The sequence below is a fragment of the Prionailurus viverrinus genome, chromosome D3 (genome assembly GCF_022837055.1).
Source record: "Prionailurus viverrinus isolate Anna chromosome D3, UM_Priviv_1.0, whole genome shotgun sequence".
NCBI lineage: Eukaryota > Metazoa > Chordata > Mammalia > Carnivora > Felidae > Prionailurus > Prionailurus viverrinus.
This window is the reverse complement of record NC_062572.1, coordinates 18,077,926-18,104,441: the sequence shown is the minus strand read 5'-3', so window position 1 is coordinate 18,104,441 and position 26,516 is coordinate 18,077,926. Positions and strand designations below refer to the sequence as shown.

General features: G+C 50.6%; 1 protein-coding gene across 7 annotated transcripts in view; it reads left to right on the top strand.

Moving 5' to 3' along the window:
• SSH1 (slingshot protein phosphatase 1) overlaps nucleotides 1-26,516 on the top strand; it is a 64,096-nt gene that overhangs the window by 24,979 nt on the left and 12,601 nt on the right. For 2 of the 7 annotated variants that reach the window (XM_047827300.1, XM_047827298.1), the window contains exons 3-12: nucleotides 4,752-4,855; nucleotides 9,237-9,301; nucleotides 9,754-9,875; nucleotides 14,490-14,558; nucleotides 15,657-15,722; nucleotides 18,562-18,756; nucleotides 19,979-20,072; nucleotides 21,239-21,367; nucleotides 24,072-24,118; nucleotides 25,495-25,641. In XM_047827300.1, coding sequence (XP_047683256.1) covers nucleotides 4,752-4,855; nucleotides 9,237-9,301; nucleotides 9,754-9,875; nucleotides 14,490-14,558; nucleotides 15,657-15,722; nucleotides 18,562-18,756; nucleotides 19,979-20,072; nucleotides 21,239-21,367; nucleotides 24,072-24,118; nucleotides 25,495-25,641 — 1,038 coding nt within the window. Of the gene's footprint in view, nucleotides 1-4,751; nucleotides 4,856-9,236; nucleotides 9,321-9,753; nucleotides 9,876-10,806; nucleotides 15,157-15,656; nucleotides 15,723-18,561; nucleotides 18,757-19,978; nucleotides 20,073-21,238; nucleotides 21,368-24,071; nucleotides 24,119-25,494; nucleotides 25,642-26,516 lie in introns of those variants that run through there. The other 5 variants (XM_047827299.1, XM_047827301.1, XM_047827302.1 and 2 more) reach the window with 5 other exon arrangements.

Below are 26,516 nucleotides of genomic sequence, written 5' to 3'. Positions count from 1 at the left end.
AATGGGTGGCGATGTGACAGAAACAGGAGTCCCTCAGCCTGTCGATTTCGAGCAGAGCAGGGGTCCTCGCTGCTCTGGATTTGTTACTTGGCGGCCAGCTGTTTCCCCTCACAATTCCGAACACACACCCTGCGGCTTGTTCCTAAGGCCTACAAAAGCCGTAGGAGGAAAGTGATTACAGGAACTTCAGCTGTTTTGCGCTCTCTGAATGGCCCTCTTTCATCAGGATATGCAGGGACAAGGGCCTTTTTAAACCCAAATATCAGGGGAAGACAAGAGTCCCACAAGAGCCATCTGCCCCCTGGGTGGGAACATCATCCGGACGAGAACTCCTGCCCAAGGACTCCTGGCCCCTTCCTTCCCTCTCTCCTTTCTCTGGAGGGAGTGCGAGGCAGGAGCTGGAGGCAGTCGAAGATGTGAACCAGGCTATCATGAACCTTTTTTATTTCACTGACTTCTGCGTCTCCCTTCAGCGGGCTCACACCCTCCGCTCTTCAGAAGCTTCCAGCCCAAACTAGTACGTATCACCACCTGATCTCTTCCTACCACGTATCAGTTTCGGGGTGACACTGGCTGTTCATGCTGTGAGGGCTGGGGTTTTTCGAGGAGCATTGTTTGAGGCTTTTGTCTGTCCTTAGTGCCTTGGAGAAAACTAATCCTGCGTGTCCTTAGTGCCTTGGAGAAAACTAATCCTGCATCGTCTCCTGAAACAGGCAGTTAACCAGTGTTTGAGAACATATTTATTTGTACTGTGGGAGATAAAAGCAGCGGGGTGGGGGGGTGGGCAGGGAGGGCCAGGGCTGAACTTGTTTTTAATCTCCCATCAGGATTTGTCTTAAAGGGATGGAGAACACTTCAGTTTTATTTGTCACCGTCTGACCTCTCTGGAACTTCACTTATACTTTCTAGGACACCGGCATTTTGGGGGAGAGGATTGGTTTTTCTGTAGCTGTGATGGTGTTTTGTGGGTCTGCACTTACTCCGAGAACCCACTAAAGTAGGTGTGCCATCCGCCAAATGAAATTCTGTTCACTTTTTTGTGTGTGTGTGAGAGGGGGGTGGGGGAGGGACAGAAAGAGGGGGACAGAGGATTGGAAGCGGACCCTGTGCCGACAGCAGCGAGCCAGATGTGGGGCTCAAACTCGCAAGCTGTGAGATCATGACCCGAGCTGAAGTCAGACACTCAACCGACTGAGCCACCCAGGCGCCCCTCTAAAATGAATTTCTTTTTTTTTCCTTTTTTTTTTGAGTTTTTTTTTTAATTATTATTTATTTTTGAGAAAGAGAGAGCAAGCGAGGGAGGGGCAGAGAGAGGGAGACAGAATCCCAAGCAGGCTCTGCACTGTCAGTGCACAGCCCGATGTGGGGCTCGAACTCACGAACCGTGAAATCATGACCTGAGCTAGAACCCAGAGCCACCCAGGTCCCCCTCCAAAATGAGTTTCGTAAAGGACACCCCCAGTGCTGTGCCTTTAGGCTCACAAATCACTTCTGGGTATTAGAAGCCTGGCACAGAGAACCCAACATAGCCCTGGCAGCGGGAAATAGTGTTCTCATTAGCCACCCAGAGGGCACGTGAGGCTCAGGGCCTGGAGTGAGCTCAGAGCAAAAGACAGGAAACAGAGTCGCAGAGAATATCTGCATTTTGTTTCCATAAATCCTGTGACTGCCCATGCTCCACAGCCTCTCGGCCCCAGAAGTCATCTTCTGCGGTTACCCTCCTGCCGCCTCTGTCTACTGTCTCCCCAGCCGTCTCACAGGCCTGGGATAGGGAATGTGCTTTGTGGACTTCCCCGCCGCTTTAAATCTTGCTCTTTACGGTAAATGCCTGCGCCTGATTGCCCTGAGGATGGAGGCAGTGTTCCAAGGACCCCCATCCACACAGGCCCCTGACTTCATCCGGAGATGGGAGGCTGATTCTTTATCTGTCCCAGGAACACTGAAGAACCACCGGCCTTGTAAGCAATCACAATCACGGGATAAAACCAGCCTGTTCTTTTGCATTGTTCCCTTTTTTTTCCCCCCAAAGGAAATGTAAGGGAATCCCAGGGGAATTTCTGCCCATGATTTCCAAGGCAAAGGTCACTGTTAATGGCTGGCTGTTTCCAGAGTGTTAAGGCTTCTGGTCAGTATGGATGTTTTTTTTCTTTTCCTTTTTTTTTTTTTTTTTAATTGATGAACAAAAAATGGTTGATGTTGCTTTGCTTTGTGAAGATTTTCCCTGGCTCCTTCCGTGAACCCGATGGTTGTTTTGTAAGTTTCGTGGGCAGCCCTTTCAAATTTTGATGAGAATAAGTAGTAAGTGATCTGTGTTGAAACAGATCTGTCTGAATAGTTCTGAAAATAAGGTTGGAACATTTTCAAGAAGGAGAGGGTGACAAGTTTTAGGAGTAGGGGAGTGTTGGGCCATTCCACAACCAGCCGAAGTAAGAGCTTGGATTTGAAATTGGCCAGATAGGCACTGAAGAGCTTTTTGCCTCCCTTGGTGAGACTGAACTAAGGAAAGGATGCTCCTCGTTTCTTTCAGTATTTTTTTTTTTTAAGATTTTATTTTTAAATAATCTCTTTGCCTAGGGGCCCCTGGGTGGCTCGGTCGGTTAAGCATCCAACTTTGGCTCAGGTCATGATCTCACAGTCTGTGAGTTCAAGCCCCGCGTCGGGCTCTGTGCTGACAGCTCAGAGCCTGGAGCCTGTTTCAGATTCTGTTTCTCCCTCTCTCTCTGCCCCCCCCCCTCCCCGTTCACACTCTGTCTCTCTCTGTCTCAAAAATAAATAAACGTTAAAAAAAATTTTTTTTTAATTAAAAAAATAATAATCTCTTTGCCTAACCTGGGGTTTGAACTTACAACCCCGAGATCAAGAGTCCCGTGCTCTACCTACTGAGTCATCCAGTCGCCCCCTTTTTTCAGTGTTTATAATCCTGAGCTCCCCAGCTCTTGAAACTGGCAGCACAGATATACAGCTGATAGAGTGGAAAGGGTAGCTTGGCAACACTCTTGGGGACAGTAAGTGGAGAGAAGTTACTCGGATGTAAAGGAACGGTATTATGAAATCTACAAAACCGGTTGTCAGTTACTCCACGGCCCCACTCAGCCTTATCGCTTGGTATTTGAGCAGTCGCTATTTTTATCGTGAGAATTCAACCAGCAAAAGTCACAGATTTTATTGTGGACTTCATATTATGGAAGATCACTGTCTTCCTGATTCCAGGAGCCGCTGAGTTCCATGTGGTGAGTTTTCTTAGCACCTAGTATATTAGACCTAGTCGAATTTTTTGTTCCAGGGTTTAGAACATTTAACTACTTCCATGAGACACCTGGGGTGAAGGTGATCTTGGTTTTTTTTCTGTTTAGGAAAACGTTCCTAGATTTCTATCAGGAACCGATCTGCTTTCTGTTAAGACACACACACACACACACACACACACACACACACACACACAGTGCTGCTTTTTCTTAGAGTTTCCTTTTAAGTCATGTATATGTTAATTGTTGCTCAAGAGAGAATTAATGATTTTTACAGTTCCCTAAATTGAAACACGATCTTTCACAAAATTAATAGAAATAATTTTTTTTTCAACGTTTATTTATTTTTGGGACAGAGAGAGACAGAGCATGAATGGGGGAGGGGCAGAGAGAGAGAGGGAGACACAGAATCGGAAACAGGCTCCAGGCTCTGAGCCATCAGCCCAGAGCCTGACGCAGGGCTCGAACTCACGGACCGCAAGATCGTGACCTGGCTGAAGTCGGACGCTTAACCGACTGCGCCACCCAGGCGCCCCAAATTAATAGAAATAAAGTGCTTTTCCATTATAATGGGTGGTACGTGTCTTCTATTACTCTGAAAATCAAATACAAAATAATCATTCAAAAACATTAATATTTGCTCAGTACAGAAAATTCAGAAGATACTAAGAAATAAAAAGAAGGTAATCGTAGGTGATCCACCCTCCACCCCCTCCCCACAAAAAAACAGTTAATTTGGTGTATTTTATGGGTAATTTTAGCATTAATGGTATTTTGTAACAATTGGTAGTAACTAGTAGTTCATTTTTTTTCTGATAGCCGCCAAATCGCAAAGATGAAATTTTAAAAATTTAAATTGTAACTTTTTGAGTTGTATGTTGAATGTATGTGTTATTGCTGGTTAAAATGGCAAAGATCAATGATTCACTGCTGAGAGATTCATGGTGTCAGCGGAGGTTTTCTACAGCAGTAAGGACACAGTCGCCTTGACTAAGTTAAATCACAGGTCACTAGCCACCCACTTGCAAACAAATGGTGAAAGTATAATTTCCTCTTCTTTATATTTCGTCAAGGGAAGGCACCAAGACCAGTGAAGTTGCCTTAAGTCAGGGAGTCACACACAAAGATTGCACAGCAAGACCGCGAAAAATTCACAGAGGGAACCGCCCCCTCTCAATCAGAGAGTTGGTCTCTGTTTTTAGAAGATTTTGTGTTACGGGGAGCTGGTTCGCCGTATCCTGCAGGAAGGGGGCGCTCCGCCTTGCAAGAGCCCAAAGAACCTTGGGCCTTTTAGCAGTAGCGTGATTGCATCCCATAGACTCTCAGCAGCAGGCTTGTAGCCAAGGTTGGAAAGAGCGCCGTGTGAAATGGTCATAAAAGTGGTTTTGTCCCCTGTGCATCTTACACGCCGTTCGTCCACACGACAGCTTTTCCTCCGCTGCATGTCTTTGCCCATTTTCCTCTCTGAACTCTAGCCTGACTGTGCTCTGCTTTTATTCTTCCCAGCTTAAGTGAGAGCTTTTTCATGGTGAAAGGAGCGGCCCTCTTCTTACAACAGGGAAACAGCCCTCAAAGCCAGCGAAGTCTTCAGCATCCCCACAAGCATGCAGGTAAATTGAGGTTCTTACATTGGAACTTACTTTCTGTGCAAACGGAGGAACCTTCCATCACGGTGGTGAGCCCTTGGCTGGCTTTCAAGGCCAGAGAAATAGCGGAACGCAGGCTTATGATGCCTGCTGCATGGGAGAAGCTCTTTTCTTGAGCGGGCAGGCCAGGCGTGTTTTCCAGGTGGCTCTGGGAGCCAGTGACCCTTTGGCCGTGCATTTCTACGGAAGCAGTAAGGCAGTCGGCAGCGTTCCATCTGGATGCAAAGATTTCCCACTCCCGGTTTATCAGTTAACTGCAGATTTCAAGTTGCAGTGGGATTTTTTTTAACAAGGGCACCAGTGCGTGTGATAGCCAGATGTTGTCCCCTTGGAAGTAACCGCCTTGGGATGCTGTGTACCTACTTGGAGGACTCTGGTCATTTCCCCGAGCGTTTGGAAAGCTTTCATTTGGAGGATTTCTTTATGAGTCTTTGGAAGGCACTGGGGGGTGAGAAGACTTTATTATTGAACAGTGGGTTTGGTTTTTGAAAGCAGACAGGAAGTGATAAAGTGGGGATCAAACCCAGTATTCATTTAGGTGCAACAGCATACGAAAAAGAAATGCTTAGATGGCAAGAAGACCGGTTTTCTTAGGTGACTTAACTCTGAAACCGAAGGCGGTTTAAAAGAGGAATCAGAAACCTCCGCGTACAAGTGAATCTTTGTAACGGGTCCACGGCCTCTTTGGGCGCTTCTCGGACGGGCAGCGCACGCCTCAATGCCATCTGCGAAGGCCTCGAAAGCAGCCAGCAGCTGCAGCCAGTTTTCTTGTCTCTGTGATCCTTTTGTCTCCAACCTCGAGTCCTCCAGCCTCATTTTGGATCCAAGTGCTTCGGTTCGAATTTCGTGTCTTACAGTTGACAGAAACAGCAAGGCCCAGTCAGTACTTTCCCCGTACGGATATGCGGAATCAAGATTTGAGTCTGTTTTAAGCTCGGAAAATAGTCGTCCTGCACAAGGAGGCGGTATGGTTTGGGGCAAGAATACGTGTCTTGGAGCCAGATAGACCTGGCTTCTGATCCCAGTTGTACAACTTACTGAGCAGTCACGGTCGACTCCTGACCCTCAGTTGCCTGATCTTTACAACGGGCCTCAAATACCGGTAACTCACACAGCATGGAATGTGAAATGTATGCGTGTAACATCCTTCCCTCCCTGTGGGTGCTCTGTGTCTGGAGCTGTGATTGTCACGACCGCGGTAGCAAGGACAGTCACCCTGCAAACAGAACCCTCTTTCTTGAACCTGCTCACGGTTCTGCCCTGTCAGGAATTTAACCATTGTTCATGTCTTAACACCTACAACAGAGCGAATGCTCCCGCTTTGTTCACTCTCCATATAAAATGTCTCCATCCTCTGATTCAAACAGTGTTTCCGTACTGTGTGCAAGCTTGGGGAAGGAGGTGCAAAGCCACATAAAAACCCCAAGTCCGGCTGGTTCCTGCATCTCTGGAGCGTACAGGAGAGTAGAAAGAAAGCCACAGGCTTGGTGGCTCTTCTGCCCCCGAGGTCTGGAATGACCGATGAGCTCAGGAAGGCAGAGGGACCATGACTGTCTCAGTAAACGACCCTGGGGCAGGCACAGACTGGATTTGACGTTGATTCCTGTTTTTCTAGAATTACCGTCAAGTGCCCTGGAAGACCCACAATCCCATCAGTAATCACGCAGAGCGGAGTACAAATGATGGTTCATTTTGCCCATGCGAAGGTCATTCCGGTCGTGTCAGCCGGTCCCCAGTCTGAGGCACTTGTGAGGGGCCTATACTTGAGGCTTATGTTCTCTGATCTTTTTGCAAGTGCTGAGTGAACACTTCAGCGTATAGAGACAGTGTGTGGAAGGCAGACCACGGCTGGGAGTTCTGTCGGTCAGCAAGTCCACATCTCCATAGCCAGGTCCCGCTGAAAGGAGCCTATCTATGTGGAAAATGCCCCTTTCATTTAGGCACACGTCAGACAAAGGGGCTTGTTTTTGCTTTCCTCTGTGTGCTGTGACTCAGAGCGGGTGGTGCTGGGGTGCAGGCAGGCCCAGAACCAGCTGAGGTGGTTACGTGCCATTGGGGCGTGGGGGCCACGCCAGGCAGGGGTGCTGTTGTAGACGGAGGGGGATGGGGAGCACGTTGTCCTCTTTTAATGTGACCTGTCACCTGCCAGTCAACCCTTACGGAAAGCAGTGCCGGTGTGGGGTGTTTGACACAGTGCAGTCCTGTAACGGGGAGAGCAGACGAAGGGAGCAAGCTTCTAACGACCTGAGTCCTCCCTGAGGAAGGAAGTACGATTCGGACATCATATATTTCAACCTGCCCTACAATGTGAAAGATGCTTCTGCAAAAGAAACGAATCCAGTGGGGGCACCTGGGTGGCTCAGTTTGTTGAGTGTCTGGCTTCGGCTCAGGTCACGATCTCACCGTTTGTGAGTTCGAGCTCCGCATCGGGCTCTGTGCTGACAGCTCAGCGCCTGGAGCCTGTTTCGGATTCTGTCTCCCTCTCTCTCTGCTCCTCCCCTGCTCATGCTCATGCTCATGCTCTGTCTCTCTCTCTCAAAAATAAAATAAAACGTTAAAAAAAATTAAAAAAAAAAAAAAAGAAACAAATCCAGTGTATTGATCCTTCTCGGATTCTGGTTGTGACCTACAGGTTAATTTCTTTTTAAAGATAACTCTGTTTCTCAGGATGTTGCACAAATCAGAATTAATACAGATCTGTGAGTTACTCATCCTTTCTGGTAGATCAGCATCTTTGCAGATGAGCCTTTCCTTCAGAAAGAAACATTAACAGAAATGTACCAGCTGGGGAGAGAGCTGTGTCAGCGTCCCACTTACTACTCACTGATTATGAACCTCAGTTAGGGGCCCTGTGCCTGGAACACACGGCTTGTTTTCAGCTGTGTTGATCCTCTGTGTCTGTGGAAACTCTGTGGAGACTCCCCGGCTCTGAGGGTCTTTGCTCCCTCCGCTCCAGCCCGGAGGCACCACCTGGGCCCTGGGCTGCTCGGAGAAGCTGGAAGCTCCGATCACTGCCTTTATAAAGTAATAACGCTTTATTGGATTCAGTTGTAGAGTGAGTGATGCGTATACAAACTGCTGCGAAAACGGGTGCCAGCCTCAGGCCACAGGCAGCCGCTAGTAGCCTCCATAACCTTCAATAATGATCGCTGAAATCGCCTGGGTGATCATCACTGAGCCAGTGGGCGAAAACAACATTGAGTGTAATGATCAGAAGGAGGCCCATGACCAGAGCCCAGATGTGCAAGCACTTGGCAGTGGAGACGAAGGCCTGGGCCCCCACTCACTCACCTGCCATCCTCTGGTCCCCAGACTTCAGGGAGTAGGAGAATGACACAAAACCCAGGCGGCACAGGGACCAGACGGTGTGGTCGGGCACGGAGGTCTTGCTGTGGATGTTGATCACTGTGGTCTTCACGGGGGCCTAGCTCTGGGGCGCCCCGCGGGCAGCCACCTCGTGCTCCTCCTTGAGCATCTCATAGGTTGGGGGGGGTGCCAGTGTGGCCAGCAGCGAAGAAGGGCTGGGAACAGCTGTCAAGGACAGAACTTTTAGCAAGAGAAGAGACAGTGACGGTGCTCGTTGTCAATTCACGTTGTCTTTCTGGACACCCAACAAGTACCTGCTGTCTGTAGTCACCTGACTTGCTTCCTCTCCAGGTTGTAGAAGGAGTCTCTGTCTTATGGAAAATGCAGGAGAGTATTAAACAGGAAAAATGACCTCCAGACCTTTCTCTTTCACACCAACTCTTAGCAGATCCCCTGCCCCGGCCCTGTCTGTAGTTCCTGCTCCCTCATCCTGCACAGGAACGTTTGTTTGAACTTGCTAACATCTTTCTTTCTTTCTCTTTCTTTATTTCAAGAGTAGGGGGGTGGGGCAGAGAGAAGGGGAGAGAGAATCCCAAGCAGACTCTGCACTGTCAGTGCTGAGCCCAAGTCGGGGCTCGAACCCACGAACCCTGAGATCATAACCTGAGCCAAAGTCAGACGCTTAACCGACTGAGCCACCCAGTCGCCCCTGAACTTGATAACATTTCCCCTCTAGGCTTGTCTGTATCTTTTTACATCTTGTATTTAAAGAGCCCATATTGCAAGCATTTTAGAACATAAAAGCAACTTCTAAAAACATGGCAGTCAGCTAGATCTCCCCACCCTCATCGAGCAACATTCAGGAATGGAGTAAGAGAAATTGAGCCTCTTAGTCTTTGGGACGGTTCCGTGTGGTGTAGGTGGAGGGATTTTGACTTCTCCGTCTTCTCCCAGGCCCTTAACATCATCAGCGTCTTGCAGGTTTCTGCCTAGAAGGTGGGTGGGCGACCTCTTAAAACTTTCTTTGTTGGTCCAACAGGTGACCTGCCCCAACATCTTCAAATAATGATCAACCTCCTGCGTTGTGAAGATCGGATCAAGCTGGTAAGAAGAGACGAGAGTGGCAAGTTTTAATTTTTAATCGTGCGATTTGGTAGGGAATTATTCACGAGCAGTGGGAGGCGGGGCATTTCTGTGTTGCAGCAAATTCTTCCCCCCATATTTCACAAAAGCCCAAGCCAGGTTTGCTCACCATCACCCACACCGTCCGGAGAAAGGATGTATTAGGTGTCGGGGTCAGTCTGTGCTGGGTTGAGATTTTCAGTCTCTGGACTGTTATCTGTTCACCCATTTGAGCGACTTTGAGGGATTTCCTCCGAGCCAAGCACTGTCCCTCGTGCGTGGATATGAACAAGACACGAGAATTAAGAATCTCATCTTAATTCCTGAACTCACAGGGGGAAAGGTAGAACACAAAAGTCCTTGGTGTTGATTTGGTGACGGAAGGGGCCACCATCCGGAAAGGCAGGCCAGTGAGAGCGTCTTTGCCCGTCTAGGCCGTGCGCTTGGAGAGCGCCTGGGCGGAGCGGGTCCGGTACATGGTGGTGGTAGACAGCAGCGGGCGCCAGGACACGGAGGAGAGCATCTTGCTGGGAGTCGACTTTTCCAGTAAGGAGAGGTGAGTCTGGTGGGTGCTGCTTCCCTTCTGCGGTGGGGGGACAAGGGCTGCTGCTGGAGAAAGGCGTCCGTGGTCCTGTATCCATGGAGATGATGGTGGGGTGTGTGATGGGCAGTGGGCGGTGGGGGTGACCAGGCACGTGGAACTGTAGACCACACCATTCAGCTCTTGTGTGCCGGGCACCGTGCTAGATCCAGCCTCCGCTCTCAGCTCTGAGTCTAAGGAAAGTTACGCTGGGCTTAGAGGTTTACCACCGGCTACTATCCGGGTACTGTAGGAGAGAGCACCTTAGCCAGGAAGGCTTCCTGAAGGAGGTGGCAGCTGTGGTGAACACCCAGGGACAAGCAGGAGCCAGCCCAGTGAGGCAGGGAGGGTGCTCTCCAGAGGGTCCCATGTTGAAGTGCGGGAGTGAAAGGTATCATATCGAGCACCTCACCCTGTATCACTATCCCAAGTGGAATCCCAAGTCCTTGTTGACGGGTCCTTGGTCAGAAGCTTGTAGAGGGGTTTGGAGCCTCCCAATACCCGGAGGCCAGGTTACTTGTATCATCATAGACCCTGTTATGCGTGTGCGATGAGTGTCAACGGCTCTTCTCGCATCTACGATAAATGAGTATGTGTGAGATCGTTGTAGAACCTGGATTTGTGAGAACTGGACTAAGATGGGTTCTGGCTATTCATTTTCAATCTTCTCACCCACCAAGGAAAGTGCGTGCGTTCTCCTGTGTATGAGGCAACGGGCCAGATGCGTGAAGAAACAGCCGTACACAGTTCCCCACCCCAGAGAGTCGAGAAGCTTAGCGAGGAAGGAGCCATAACCGGAAAGCAGGGTGGTGGGCTCAGTGACAGAGAGATGCTTCGGGTGGGGGGGGCTGTGGAAACACAGGAGAGGGGTGGGGTCGGAGGGGGCAAGCCAGAGGCCTTCCGCGGCCTGCGATGGCGAACCGAGTCTTCAAGGGCAGGCGGGCAGCAGGGCCGGTTCAGGGGTCGGGGTGAAGCAGGGGCACGTTTGAAGCGCATCGAAGGCAGATTCGATGGGAGGAAGGGAAAAGCCACAGAAGCAGTGAACGGTGTGGCAGCTGTGCGGTCACATCTTGTTCCCTGAGAGAGCTGCCGTTAGAGTGACCAGGACCCTGTCGCTTGTTAACAAGTACACGAATGGAGACGGAGGGCGTTTTCTTCTATGACCTTCTTCCCGGTACGTGATAGCACTAGGAGGAAGTTCTGTGTGGCACACTTTGGGAGAGAAGTGTGAGCTGGCGTCTGTGGCCTTGGGCTGGTTGGGAAGTCTGGATCTGGAAGCAGGTGTAGCCCGACGGGTCTTAGGAGCTGAGCTGGGAGGAGACCCCTGAAGGCCAGACGGCCCGGTACTTCTGACCCCCAGACAGGTGCTCTCGGAAGCAGGCTGCGCTCTGTGTTGTGGGCCATTGTTGGCGAGGTGGTGAAGCAAAGAGACATTTTGTGTCCAATGGTATTGTGGTTATTATTCTTTATTTGAGAGAGAGAGAGCAAGGGAGAGAGGTGGGGGGAGGAGCAGAGAGAGAGGGAGACACAGCATCCGAAGCAGGCTCCAGGCTCTGAGCTGTCAGTGCAGAGCCCGACATGGGGCTTGAACTCACAACCTGTGAGATCGTGACCTGAGCCGAAGTCGGACGCTCAACCGACTGAGCCCCCCAGGCGCCCCGGTGTTGCAGTTACATTTACTCCTCCAGCGATTATAATGCCCGCCTTTCCGAGTTCCTTCCGGGACTTCCCTCATCATGCGTGGTCCATTCCAGTAACGCTCTCCAGCCCTGAGCCAACCTGCCTCCCTGTGGAATGTGCCCCTCATCTCTGCCCAGACCTCTGGAGTTGCCAGGTCTGCCCCTCCTGCCAGCCAGCTCTGTTGCTTCCGTGGGGGAACACAGTGCAGTTGCCACAACACGTCCTCAGCGTCTCCTGGAACCATTAAACTGCCCCGTGGGGTAGGTCGCCCTGGTTCATGTTTTACAAGTGAGGAATCCAGCTCATGAGGTTGGCGTGGTTACCCCAAGGCCATCCTCCTGGTGGGAGCAGGGCCTCAGAATTGGGACTTTTGCTGCAGACCTGCAGTGTAGACCCCACACTTCGATAGGCCGCAGCTCTCCTGTACACCCTGTTGTTGGTGAGTTCGTTCATAGACTCAACCGCATCTGTATTTGTTAGCACTTGCCGTGTGCACAGTGCCCTGCCGGGTGCCGGAGCCACATCGGTGAGAGAGCCCCGGCCTCTGCTCTCCGATCACACAGCCTGGAGGCCGTGACCATAGCATTGGACACGTACGCACGCCCTTCCACGTCATCCTTGGCGGCTGGAGTAGACAGGCCTGCCTGAGGCCGGTGCGGGGGCCTTGCGGCCGGGGAGGTGGGTCGGGTGGCCGCAGAGGGTGAGCAGGCGGTCAGAGGGGGACGGGCACCGAGTGGGCCTTCCTGTGGTCGGGCCTGAGCAGCCGCCCCGCGCACGCCCAGGTGTGTGGAGGCGGGGCCTGGAAACTGGGCGTTTTTCTGCGGCTTCCACGCTGACAGAGCACCAGGCACTTTGACTCGATCCTGGCTTGAAAGCAAAGCCCTGGTCCTTACCGGAGCTTTTGGCCCTGCCGAAAGCATGATACGCCTGTTTTTTTTTAAATCCCTGACTTGAGATTATGCTTCCTTATTCTTAAAAAAAAAAAAAAAAAAAAGAGCAAGAGATGGGTGTTGCCCACAAGGGGCACCTGCAGGGGGCTCCCGGGGGGTTGGTGCGGGTGCAGTGTTAGAGGGGAGAACACGTGGTAGTGACCGGCCCTGCCAGCTCCCGAGTGCTCTTTCAGAGCCATCCATGTGCCCCCTCGGGAGAGCGGAGCGGCCACCCGCAGGTTCCGTCATGCATGATGTTTTGTCTGGGACCCGGGACACTTGGAGTGCCGTGGGGGCGCCCGGCCATGCTGCCCTCGTTGGTCTCGCGCAGTTCGTGAAGGACTTCCACGATTCCCTTGAGTTCCTCCCGCACTGGCCCAGCTGGCTCCTCTGTTCCTGCTATGCCGGGCCCCGGGGACTTGACACCGCCTTCTCGGGCAGCTGCCCCCACCCACTCTATCCTTCAAGGTCATTCTTCCTCTAAGACCCCACTTCCCATGTATGCAAGTGCACAGGCCCTCCTTTGCTATAGAAATTTGACTGTCCGTCCCTGTAAGACTGGGAACTCACAGAATAGCAGATCGGGGCATGTTAAGGAATTTGCAGAGTTTTTACGGTCGTGTCATGGTCCCTGCTCGTGTTCTTGACTGTAGGGTAAGAGCCTGAGAGAAAGTGCTCCATGGACCTGGCCCCGCGCACACAGCACTCACTAGGCTCTTCCCCGTCTCTGTGATTTGGAGAGGCCAGCTTAGATGCTGCCGTTGCTTTGACTCCGGGCCTGGCCACGTGTTCCCAGGGCCCCCTCTACCCTGGGCTTTCCACATGTCAGTTTGGGACTGCGAGGGGCCAGTCTGCACCAATACAGCCAAGTAGCTCCTGGGCCATCCGGGACTGGGCGTAAATTGTATTTTGCAGCTCTACAAAGGAAATATAATTAGCCAATCAAGTATGGGTAGGAGTGAAGGGCTGGGGCCTGAGAATTTGCCTAACACAAAAGGCTTAGTCTGATTTGACACGAAGGGCTGGAAACTGCCTTCCCCGAAGACAGAGAAGTAGAGGGTGGAAAAGGGGTCCACACGGTCCCCAGTGCTCCAGGGAAGAGGGGTCTCAGGGAGCTCAGAGCTCCCCATCTGCAGTCACATGAGCATCGTGTCACTCCCAGGCGGTGACTAAGTGGAGGCAGAGGTGAGCATTCTAGATCCCTGGAGGTTGTCGGAGTTGGCCTTGGCAGCAACGGCGGTCTGTCACGAGCAGACTCTTTTGTAAACGCCTGAAGAATTTTCATAATAATCCAAGGGGACCCTCTGATAAAGCCCTTTCTTTCCCTCTGTGTTTTTCAGTGGCGCCTGTCTCCAAAGTCATTAAGTGTCATTTCACTGGTAGGGTGAGCAAAACAAAAGCAGATTAAGCTAGGTTTTAAAGCGCAGCTGTACAAAGGTACAGAAACAGAGGCCCGGAAATGAGCTCCAGTAATGGTGTTGGCACCCTCCCCACCCCCGCCACCCTCGGACAGGAGGCCCGGCTGGCTGCCACCACTCGCCTGCGTCCCCTGGAGTGCGTGTGGCCTTGTGCCAGGAGTGTGCCAGCCATTGGCGGCCTCACCCCTGCGGCAGCATGGGCGTGAGGTCAACTGCTTGCTCTCTGTCTCCCTGAGAGCCACAGCTGAGACCTGGTGTTTATGGTGCTCCACCCACACTTCGGTGAGGTCAGAGTCCCCTGTGACTATCTCCAAGTAGAGGTCACTGGTGACCCCCTCTGGTGAGGGCCCGTCCCAGGCTCCCGTCTTCTAGAATCCAGTGGTGAGCGGTCCTTACGCGGACGGCCTGAGAGCTTCTCCCAGATACACATACAGCAGCCAGACCCAGGTCAGGTGGTGGTTTCCCCCTGCCAGCTGGCCAGGCGGGGTAAAGACAGAGAGGGAAGACCGTGCTTGGGCAGGTGGGTCCTAACTCCAAGGCATCTGCTCTTTCCTCCCGAGTAGTAAAAGCTGTACCATCGGGATGGTTCTCCGGCTGTGGAGCGACACGAAAATCCACCTTGACGGAGATGGGTAAGGAGATCTCTTTAATTCTTCCACTGTGGACTTTGAAACACCAAGCTACTTTGGGCATTGTTGGGTAATCATCCACAGGGTCACATGTGTGATGTGCTCATTACATCGGGAGAAACAGCATGCCCCTTAGTGAGCCACACAAGGAAGGGGACGTTTTGGCGTTGCATAAGGGCATTTGGGTCACAAAGTAGCAACGGAAGGGTATTTACAGGAGGTCCGCCGCGTGTGAAGTTCAAGAGCAGCAGGCAGCTGATATTCATACGTTTACCTTGATGTGTTAGATGAATACTCAGTACGTGCCCTCCAGGTGGAGCTGGTCTCTGTAAGTTTGTAGTTGGAAAGGACACAGCAGGAGCCCCATGGTCTGTGGGGGTGCCGGGAAAGACAGACAGACAGCTGGCAGGCGGAGCAGCATTTCAGGTGCCTCTCTGGGGGGCTGCAGAGGAGGAACCCTTCCGTTTGGCCTGGGCAGGTAAACAAGAGACGAAGAGCCATCCGGGTCCCACATACATTTGCTTCCAAGGGAAATACGCGGGTTCTGCCATGAGTGGAAAGGAGCGGAGTAGAAGTTTATCCCTCCACTGAGATTCCAACGGTAAAAGTTACCTTGCCTCATAGTTAGCATTCGGGGAGAAAAAGTAAAATGTGACTTTTTGGGGGGGGCGGGGGAAAAGGCAGGATTATGGTTCTACTGTTTTTCCTTCTTAACCTTTTGCCTTCCGTGAATACATTTCCCATGCAATTGCAAAAGTAACGGATGGCACATGTGGGGCAGGAAGTAGCCGCGGTGGGCTGCTGGGACGGTGGCAGGAACGTGAACGAGATGGCGTCAGATGGCATCGTTGCCCTTGCCAGGGTTTGTGTTTTTGACAGACCTCACGTAGCTGGGTTGGAAGCAAACGTCCGTTTTGTTTTTCTTTTTCTTTTTCTTTGTTCCTACCGTTGCCCTTATCGGATGCAGTGGGCTGGTAGTCCCTTATCAGGAAGCACAAGACGCACTTGTCCTCAGGGTGTCCATTCGAGCCGCCGTCTCGCTGTGGGTACAGGGTCCAGTATCTCACCACGGTTCCGTTCTTTTCTGGTTGTCTTTCTCAGTGGGTTCAGCGTCAGCACAGCGGGACGGATGCACGTCTTCAAGCCCGTGTCTGTCCAGGCCATGTGGTAAGTGTGTTTTAGAGAATTACATCGCCTTTGAAATTTTTTTTTTTTTTAGCTGCCAGCATGAATTGAAAGACCCCCTTCGATTTTAAGGCTCATTTAGGTGTATGCGTGCGTGTGCGTGCATGTGAGAGTGTGTGTGTGTGTGTGTGTGTGTGTGTGTGTGTGTGTGTGGCACAAAATGTGCATAACATAAAATGCACCGTTTTAAGCATGCGATTCAATGTACATCCATGATGTGCAAACATAACCATCCATTTCTGGAGCTTTTCCTTCATCCCAAACAGAAAGTCTGTGCCCATTAAACACTCATGCCCTCTCTCCCCAGGCCCTGGTACCCTCTATTCTATATTCTGTCTCTCTGACTCTGCCTATCCCAGGTCCTTCCTACAAGTGGAATCGTACACTCTTTGTCCTTTTGTGTCTGGTTTATTTCACTTAAAATGTTGACGAGGTTCGTCCATACTGTAGCAAAAAAAAAAAAAAATTTTTTTTTTAAGGTCATTTATTTTAAGAGAGCAGGCACACAAGCAGGGAGGGCCAGAGAGAGAGGGAATCCTGAGCAGGCTCTGCGATGTCACCTCAGATCCCAACATCGGGGCTCGAATCCACAAACAGTGTGATGATGACCTGAGCTGAAATCAAGAGTCAGGTGCTCAACCAACTGAGCCACCCAGGCGCCCCTGTGTCCGAATCCTTTTTAAGGCTGAATATTATTCCCGTCTGTGGTTAGACACTATTCTTCTGTTTATCCTTTCATCTATTGATGGGCATTTGGGTTTTTTCCACCTTTTGGCTACTGGCGAAGTATCTGTTTGAGTCCCTGCTTTCAGTTCTTTTGAGTATGTACCTAGAAGTGGGATTTCTAGATCACGTTAATGCTGTGTTTAACTTTTTAAGGAACCAAAACCGTTTTCCACAGCGACTGCACCATTTTGCATCCCCCCTGAGCCGTGCACGAGGGTCCCAGTTCCTCCACGTCCTCTCCAGTGCCCCGTTATTTTATTTTATTTTATTTTTTCATGATGGCCCGCTCAAGGGGTGTGAAGTGGTATCTCATTATGGCTCTGATTTATATTTGCCTAATTAATTACTACTGAGCATCTTTTCGTAGGCTTATTGGCCATTTGGGCATTCTTTGGAGAAATATCTATTCAGGCCCTTTAGCCAGTTAGGAATGGGGTTGTCTTTTTGCCGTTCCGGCTGTCCAAATGTCATTCCAGCACAGATTAGCTTGTCCTTCGGGCCTGGCACACACTCGGTTTGTGCCATCCAGGGAACAGCACTCTGCCAAGCAGCGGGCATCTGGGAGGACATACAACAGAACATAATTCCTGTCCTCGTGGGGTTTAAAGTCTATTGAGGGAGGTGGCCGTAGCACAGACAGAGTCCCATGTTGTGCCAGGGAGTGCTGGGAGCGTGTTCTCACAGGGGCCTTTTCTGCCCTGGGAAGCAGGGTGCAGGGCCTCGCGCACACTCAGCCTGGAGGATGACGTAGCCGTCGGTAAAGTCTGCACCGGGTGAAACGGGTCGTGTCCAGCGCTTCTCCCAGCCCGGCGCAGGCATCTGACAGCCTTCCTCATGGGGCGGGGAGGGGGGGCTGCACAAACCACTTGTGCAGCAGACTCAACACAACAGTGCCTCTCTCCAGTAATCTGGAAAAGACTCAGGAGAAAGCCGGTGGGGCCTGAGGAGAAGGGTTCTGCCCCAGTGTTTCAGGGTCATTACTTTTTTCCTCTGGGCCAGCACGAGTTACCCAGAATTCTCCCATGGGCCACAAATCGATATGGTGCTTCGTTTTTACCTCGTCCCTTACTCTACGCCACCCCCGATTCAGGATCATTCTGGGGAAAATCACAAAATCCTAATTCTCTCCATGTCCTGGATGTTCCTGGTGCCCCTGGATTGTTTCTTGTCTCTTTCTCTACAGGCAAGTACAAAATAGGCCCCCATGTTTTTCCAGAACTTCAGGAGCAAAACTAAATGTAGCAAATGTGCGGCTCCAGCCCGTCTCCTCAGGCAGCCTGGAGACGGGACGGGCGTGTCTGGGAAGCGTGCCCCAGACGGCGGTGGCTTCTGTGCCGTCTCCGAGGACTCTCGCTCCCCTCCGGGGCTTCCCGCTTCCACTCTTCGTCAATGCCCAACTCACCCCATCCACTGAGAAAGTTTCAGCCTCGATTTTCGTAAAAAGAGTTTTAGAAAAGGGACCAAGCTGACCGTTATTGTGTACGTTTTCCGTGTTGTTCCTTCCACCCCACTCCTTCCCGAACCCCATCTTCATTTCGTTCCTGTATTAACCTGAGTTTCCGGAACCTCATTCCCCCGAGAGACCTAAGCCTTGAAGCGATTATTAACACTGATGGGAAAGGGTTCCACAGTACGTCGTTCAGAACGCGGTAAAAGGTCTCCGCTGTTAGTTAAAGATTCCTTCCTGCTCAGAGCCTCCTAGGCTTCGAGGTGGCTCCTAAATTCAGGGTATCCCCACAGCCTCAGAAATAAATCTTCATTCTTGGGAGTTATGAAGTATGAAGGGCTCCGTGAGCCAGCCTGGGCGGGTGATAACAACATCTGTACTGTTTGTTGCCTTGCTGGGCACGATAAAGGATGTCCCATCCACTCTTGGGTTCAAAGCTTGTGTCACGGAGACTGGGCGTGTTAATCCGGAGGTTTCGGGCTGCCTTGTGTCCCCCCGGGAACCCGGTACATGGCAGGGTTGACTCCGGTAGGAAGTCTTTCAGGGATCACCCCCTGCTCGGCCCCGATCTCAGCCCCCAGTCAAGGGGAAGGCCCAGCACTCCTGTGCCTCCCCCGGGCCTGACCCTGTCCCCCCTCCTCACCCCAGGTCTGCCCTGCAGGTCCTTCACAAGGCCTGCGAAGTGGCACGGAGACACAACTACTTCCCCGGCGGCGTGGCTCTCATCTGGGCCACCTACTATGAGAGCTGCATCAGCTCCGATCAGAGCTGCATCAACGAGTGGAACGCCATGCAGGACCTGGAGTCCACGCGGCCCGACTCCCCGGCCCTATTTGTGGACAAGTAAGTGCGGCGCTGCCTTGCCCACGCCGGCCGACCCGGAGTCTGCACGAGGTGACACCTGCCCTGCAGTCCGGCGACCGAGGGCCACCTCTCCCAGGACCAGCGTTCCGAGCGGGGGTCCCTAACCTGCTGCCCGTGGGTGGTCTTTGGCTCCGCAATGGTGTGACCACCCCCCCTCCATTCACATCAGAGACGGGTTCCAGCGTGAATGCATTTCTGGGGCACAGCTCCCTAACTCCTGTCAGCTTCTCAGAGGAACTTGCGGCCCACGTATGTCACTGGCTCTTGGGCAGTGCCCTGGGGTCTGGCCTTTCCCTGTGCTCCTAGGAGTATTATAGATCCATTGTCCTGGGATCCTAAAATACAACTGCACCAGCACTGGCCAAGTGCAGCCTGCCTTAGAGGCCACGATCGAGTGGCCTATGTCACGTGGCCTCCAATGGAGCTCAGGTGGCCTGAGGCCACATACACTAAATGAAAAGTCTGGGTCCAGAAGGAAGTGGTCCTTCTATCTTGGTTAGGACTGTCCTCCCCCTGAGTTGTATGTCCCTCTGGGACTGCATTAAAGAGGGCCATGGACAGAGAGGTCAGCCTGAGTGAGGAGAGGACCGGAAGCCACATTCCATGAGGCCTCAGATTATGAGAGGTTTGGGGAGAACGTTAGTTGCCTTTGAATACATAAAGGGGCGTCCTGTGGAAGAATTATCCTGGTCTGTGTAGAACCAGGGCTGATGGGTAGAAGTTACCGGGTAACGTGTAGATTCTCCACGTTAGAAGGCCATCACGGGAGCTGGACACAAGGGGAACTCTGGACTGTCTCTGGACACAGTGCTGTCGTCACGCCCAGATACATTCAAGCAGAGACAAAAGGGTCTGGTTGTTGGGGAGCGGGGTGGCGGGAGAGGGGGGCAGGACACTACACTGGGGCTTCCAGCATCTGGCCTTGAGAGTGATTCTCTGCAGACCTGAGCGAGGATCTGCTTTCCAGCCATCGTTTGTGCACTCCATCTGCTCACCGCTCTGTGGACTCCCACAGGAGTTCTAGACCCAGAGCCGGACTTCTCTGTCCCTTCCCCCCTCCCCCAAAACATGCACAGCGAGACGGTAGTTCTCTGAGTCCAGGCCATGTTCTCGTTAGGCCCAGGAGCATCTGGGGTTCCTGTAAACGCTGAGCTCAGGCCCCCTCTCGTTGCGCGTGTTACCGAATGTCCTTCCTTTCCAGGCCAACTGAAGGGGAGAGGACCGAGCGCCTCATCAAAGCCAAGCTCCGGAGCATCATGATGAGCCAGGATCTGGAAAACGTGACCTCAAAAGAAGTAAGAGAGCTCTTCCCTTTGCAGGCCAGAGCTCACGCAGTGTTCGTTTGTCCTGTTGCCCGAACCACAGCAGAGGCGGGTCCGGCACCTGCTCACTGGCTCTCAGAGGCTTTTCCCACGGAGCTTAGCGGAAAGAGCGCAGGCCTTCAAGTCCCATTCTAGTTCGAGTCTAGCCACGCTGCGTACCAATTTCCTGGCCTCTCTGAACCTATAAGACCTTTGATGGTAATTCCATGAGACCCATAGGTTGCACTGAGAAAACATTTCCCTCTTAAGGCCTTCTCCTCTGCCTTGTGTTTTATTGAGATACAGCAGACTCTTGTTTCTTATCTCAGGATTACCAGTTACCAGCGACTTACGAACCCTGGACTGCCTCCCATCTGCCTTTGAATGTTTTCTTGGATCACTTTTTTCTTTTTCTCGGGTTGCTTTTTGTTCAAGGAATATGATGAATTATAATAGTAGGTTAGGGGCACCTGGGTGGCTCAGTCAGTTAAGCGTCTGGCTTCAGCTCAGGTCATGATCTCCCAGTTCATGAGTTCGAGCCCCACATCGGGCTCTGCACTGACAGTGCAGAGTCTGCTTTGGATCTTCTGTTCCTCTCTTTGCCCCTCCCTCGCTCTCTCCCTCAAAAATAAACATTAAAAAATAATAATAATAGCTTAAACCAGGCAGATGGAAAGGGTTGAAGTGGCCATTTTAAAAAGGCACGCATCATCGTTTTATTAGTTAAGACACATAAAAAGTCACATCATGATGCCTTCCGGAGCAAGATGAAACTGACTTTATGGGTTGACTGTGATATAGTTGATACTTAATTGTAAAAATGTGCCTTAAACTCAAAAAGAAGAGATCCCAGGGGAATCTGCTTCTTCGTATAAAATAATCAACTCTTCCCAGTCAGATTGACTTTGAGGCTGAGTAGCCTGCGTTCCCACCACCTGCCCGTGTGTGTGTCTGCGTGTGTGTGTGTGTGTGTGTGTGTGTGTGTGTGTGCGCGTGCTTACTCTGGGATCAAAACAAAGCAACTCGCCAACAACCAAAGATCATTTCTGAAAACAAGCACAGTGTAAGTTGTGACTTTACTGCTTTGGAGGTGGACAACTGTGGTTTTGTTTTATTTTGTTTTATAACAACACACTTTCCTACTCTTTTCCACTCCACAGATCCGTAATGAATTAGAGACGCAGATGAACTGTAACTTGAAAGAATTCAAGGAATTCATAGACAACGAGATGCTCCTTATCTTGGGACAGATGGACAAACCCTCCCTCATCTTCGACCATCTTTATCTCGTAAGAGGCACAGCACCCGGCAGGGTCTGGTTGGGGGAACATAAATCAACAGGACCTTGATTGTTTGGAGTTTGCAGCAAGGCCAGAGAAGGGGAGCAAACTTGAGTTACTGGCACCTCGGTCCTGACTCTTCTGGAAACTCCTGTCTCAGACCCCGTCACTCTGGCCTCCACGAGCTTGCACTCGAGCCAGATGTCCGAGGGGTGGTTCCCAGCTGAGCCATGGGGAGTTGTTTGAAGGCTCTCTGGCATAGTCCACTGACAGCAGTTTTCAGACTCTCTCCATCCTTGGTCTTCAGTCACTAACACACAGAGGCCCCACCCAGTTCCCTCCAAACGGTGTGCGGGCTCAGAACCCCCAGTTACTAGAGGGAGCATGCTCGCCAAACCCCAGGGTTATGCCTCGGCATCCTGAGACGTGAGAAACAGTAGGGAAAACAGACCAAACATCCAAAACCCAGCTTCCCCTCTCTGTCCGGAAGCCTGCTCCGTGCACCGCTCCCAGGCCCACCGAAGGAATGGGCGAGGGCGGGGTGGAATCTCCCTACCTCCGTCTCTTGCTCAGATTTTCTTAATGCCGTAAATCTCCATAGAAGGCAACTGGCGAGTTCCCAGAGCCTCTCAGAGAGACTATAGAGGAAGGCATGTTGCTAAAATTAGAGAAGCAATGCAATGTGATGAAAATCAGACCCACCAGGGCCAAGTTCCCACTCCCCAGCCTGAGTGGCTGTGTGACCGGGACCGAGTCTCTCTGGCTTCTCTCCTTCATTCTGTACCATGAGGGATCATTATGAGGATGAAGTAAAAGACGCATATAAAGCACCGAGTGCGGTTTCTGTAGGCACTAAGAAATGGCACCCGTTGTCAGAGCAGAAGTCACTTCCTGGGAAAGTGGAGGTAGTTTATTGGCTGCTGAAGACATGACCGATTTTTGCTTTCTGCCCACAAGAAGTTCTTAATAGTTCCCCAGACGCATGTGTCGTGATATATACTTAATATGTTAAATACAGATGTATTTAGTGAATTCGTTTATATCTGTCGCTACATATGTATATGTTTAACGTTCGTGTTAAAACGTATGTGAATATGTGGATTTGAAGCCTGTATCTTGAAAGCTGTCAGGCAGCGCTGGGCTCTAATCTCCCTGGGAAGCTGGTAGTTCTTCCTGGTGGAAAACAACAGAAGGCAGGCTGTCCCTCCACTAGGTGGTGATCACAACAAGAGGGTGCTCACACATTTAGTGGAGCTCTCTTTATTTTTTCGGTGCGGTTTGATGCTTTATGTCACTTTTTCCATGAGAGATACTAAAGGAATTTTTATATTTGAGCCTCTCCCTGCAGCACAGAAATCCAGCTAGCGCCCACATGATGCCAGCTTCACTGGTCCCCCTGCAGCCCCTGCGTCCTGAGGGGCCTGCCTTCCTGGGAAAAGAAGCTTCTAGGGAGACTTGGGAGGGGGGAGTGTCTTTGGCTGTTTTGACTCCACGTTGTTTGCATTTCCTAAGAGCGAAGTGATAGTTTCTTCTTTTGCTTTTCTTCCCCTTCTATGTTCCTCATACTCTCCGAAATGGAGGGTTTGTGTTTTAGTCTGCTCTACAAGGTATTAAATCAAAACATGTTATGGAAGGTAAGGAAATAAGAGAAACTCTAAAGAAGAAAATGAAAAGCATTCCCAATTTTACAAACCTGGATGCAGTCACTGTGAACGTTCCGGTATATTTATTTTCCCATTTGTGTTTTTTTTTTCTTTTCATGTCTATAGAACTTCTTAAAAGAGAGAAAAGGAAAGAATCATACTATTTGTATAGTTCCGTATCCTGTTTCTTGTTTTAAATTGTTGTCGTTCTGTGGCATTTCCCTGTGTCACTGACTAACCACCGTAAACTCTGATTTTTTTCAAGTGCCCTATCATATGGGCTCATCATCGTTTATTTTACTGGTTTCTTCTTGTCAGACCTCTGAGTTGTTTTCCAGTGTTTGTCATTAGAAATAACCATAACTATCCTTGTACGTAAATCTCTGTGCAAATTCTGGGTGTTTCTGCAGGACAGCTTTTTATATGTGGAACTATGGGACCTTTTAAAAATACTTCCCAGGAAAGGTAGACCTACTCCTGCTTTCTTTTTTTTGTCGTTATTATTTTTTTAACGTTTCTTTATTTTTGAGAGAGAGCAAGAACGAGAACGAGCAGGGGAAGGGCAGAGAGAGAGGGAGACACAATCCGAAGCGGGCTCTGCGTTGGCAGCCCAGAGTCCGATGCAGGGCTCGAACTCACGAGCCGTGAGATCATGACCTGAGCTGAAGTCGGGCGCTTAACCAGCTGAGCCACCCAGGCGCCCCAAACGACTCTTGCTTTCAATTAGCAGTGTGGGCAAGTGCCCTCTCCTGAGTGGGAGGTCGGAGGTCACTGCCTCTGGTGACAGGACCCTGCTGGGGACTTAGGAAAGGAAGTGGCAAGAGGGGGTGCAGGTGTTTCTGAACTTGCTCTTTCCCGAAGGCCAGAGGGCGTCACGCTCAGGCTGATGACGCTGTGACTGCCTCGGGAAGCTGCTTCAATACAGGCCTGTTTCGGTTCTATCCGTTGTCGAAGGCCAAGGGCCCGCGCAAGGACCATCCCCGTCAGGGCTAGCCCACGCCGTGCATCCCATAAGCAGCTCTGAGGCTGACATGTGACACTCACGGGGGTTTGTGTGATCTGTCCCCCAGGGCTCTGAATGGAATGCGTCCAATCTGGAGGAGCTGCAGGGCTCAGGGTGAGTCTGCTCCCCTCGTCTTCCCTTGTCCTTCCAGGCAGCCTAGAAACCCTCAAGGTCGAGCCCTTGTAACTGCAGGCACCCGTCTCCGAGCCACCTGCCATGGCTGGGCAGCTTTGCACGGCTAAACGGATGTGCTTCTGAATGCCACCTCCTGAATAATTCACGGGTTTTAGACTTTAACGGGGTTCCGTGTGATTGTGTGTGTCAGCAAGAGCGGTTCGCAGTCACACTCCAGTGGCATAGGACGGCGTGGGTGCTGACAAGGCCACGAGCCCCCTCACGTGCACCACTGCCCGCACGCCTGCCGGCGGTCCTGGTGGGGACCGCGCAGCAACCCTGATCCCAGGACCACTCCTGCTTCTACCGGACGTTCCACTCTGGGTCCTGGTGGGAATCTTGTGGTTAAAATGCTCAGTGTTGGCCAGAAACATACGCCTGTCTCAGTCTGAGAAATGCCCAACAGCAGGAATTAAAAAAAAAAAAAATGTTTAAATCTAGGTCTTCAAGAACAGATGTCTGGACATTTTTTTTTAAACAACACAGCCACAAAATCACCATTCTGTGGGTCTGACATGATGGCATTCTTGAATTACTGCATTTAAAAATCAAGACTAAACAAATCTTAAAATATATCTTTAGAACTACTGGTTAAGATGTGTTCTTGCGACAAAAAAATATTCTTCAAATGTACAGCAATACTATCTATGCCTTCTCTTGCTGGGAACACGTAAATGATTTTTAAAGGTATTCTCTTACAAAACCTATTGGAGGTATTTTCTAACTCCTGAAATTATTTTGGTCTTCCGGGAATAGAAGTATCACATTTAAAGAACTACAGAACCAGCATTTGAGGACCTTCTCAACAATTTATTTGTTTCTAGTCTGCCTTGTTTCAAGAAGGATTTAAGGCAGTTCTTAGGTACATGAATAATGGATGGATAGAGTCTATTTTTTTTTTTAGCTCTTTAAAAGTAGAGACTTTGTTTTTTTTAAAGCCTCAGTATATTCATAACAGTTAATGAATTTTGAAACTTCAAGAGCGTTTGAAAATGTATTTAAGTAATACACATGTCTGCTTTCCAGAATTCATATTGCTTAGCAATGCTTTGAACTTTCTTTTTCCTGAGTTTTTTATAAAGGAATATGTTTTTTTAATTTTAAATATAATATGTTCTCATCACACAGAGGACATTTAGAAAGCACACCAATGTGTGTTAATGACTATTAAGGAGAAACAAAAACCCTACCATAAACACATATCCTTCATGCGCATGTATTTAATTTTTTCTTTGCTCAGTATTTCTGTTACTTTGTTCTTTGTAGTTCCTCGTTCTGATTCTCCAAATTTGTCCTTTATTTTTTTCTCATTACAGTGTTGACTACATTTTAAATGTCACTAGAGAAATAGATAATTTTTTCCCTGGCTTATTTGCATATCATAACATCCGAGTCTACGACGAGGAAACAACAGACCTTCTTGCCCACTGGAACGAGGCGTACCATTTTATAAACAAAGCAAAGTAAGTGGGTGGAGAAGCGAAAGAAGCTGGTCTGAGGAGGAAACCGGCAGACGCTGGGTGGGCACAAATTAATGGCAATCCCAGACACCGCCGTCTCCCGGTTTGTGGAGCCTTTGATGTCTGGTGGACCTCTGGTTTTAAACCACAGGACCCGTAGCACCAAAGGGACACGGTCACTGATCTCAAGGTGGGGGCCCCAGTGAGCCTTCGTTTCCCCCATCCTTGACTGTGACATGGGACCCCACTTTTGTCGTTGGTGTCAAAAGTGGTATCAGAAAAGGATCTGACACCAAGTGGACATTCTTGGGAGCTCTGCCTTTGGGGAGTCGCTCAGCCAAAGGAGGAGGGGTGTGGGCCAGGTCATATGTGGACTCTGGGCACTTTTGGGGTTGCGTCTGCCAAGAAAGCCGCTCAGGCAGGTGCCCCAAGGTATGGCCCAGCTTGTGCACCTGTGTTCATGCAACCTTCCTATTCATTCATGGAAAGGAACAGACCATCAGAGGTCCCGTTGCCCCGTGCCTGTCACTGGTGTCCCCCATCTTTAGTCCTCCCCTTATTCTCCTATGGAACAACTCTGCCTCACTGAGAGAAAACCCTCTGTGATGCTATCGAGAGAAACCCCATCTTCTGCTTTGCACCCCATCAGGGGCAAAGCTATGCAACATGTCCTTACCAAATCTCAGTTTGTTTGCATTTTTTGGTGGCGGTTAGATTTCAGACCAGCAGTGAAACAAACAAACAAAAAAACAACAAAACAAAATGCACATAACGGGGATGAATTTGAAGCCTGGGGTCTAGGAAGCGAGCGTGGACCCACCTGACCGGCCAGCTGCTTCCAGTATAAACAGGCAGGCCGGTGGGTCTACGTGCTGTGC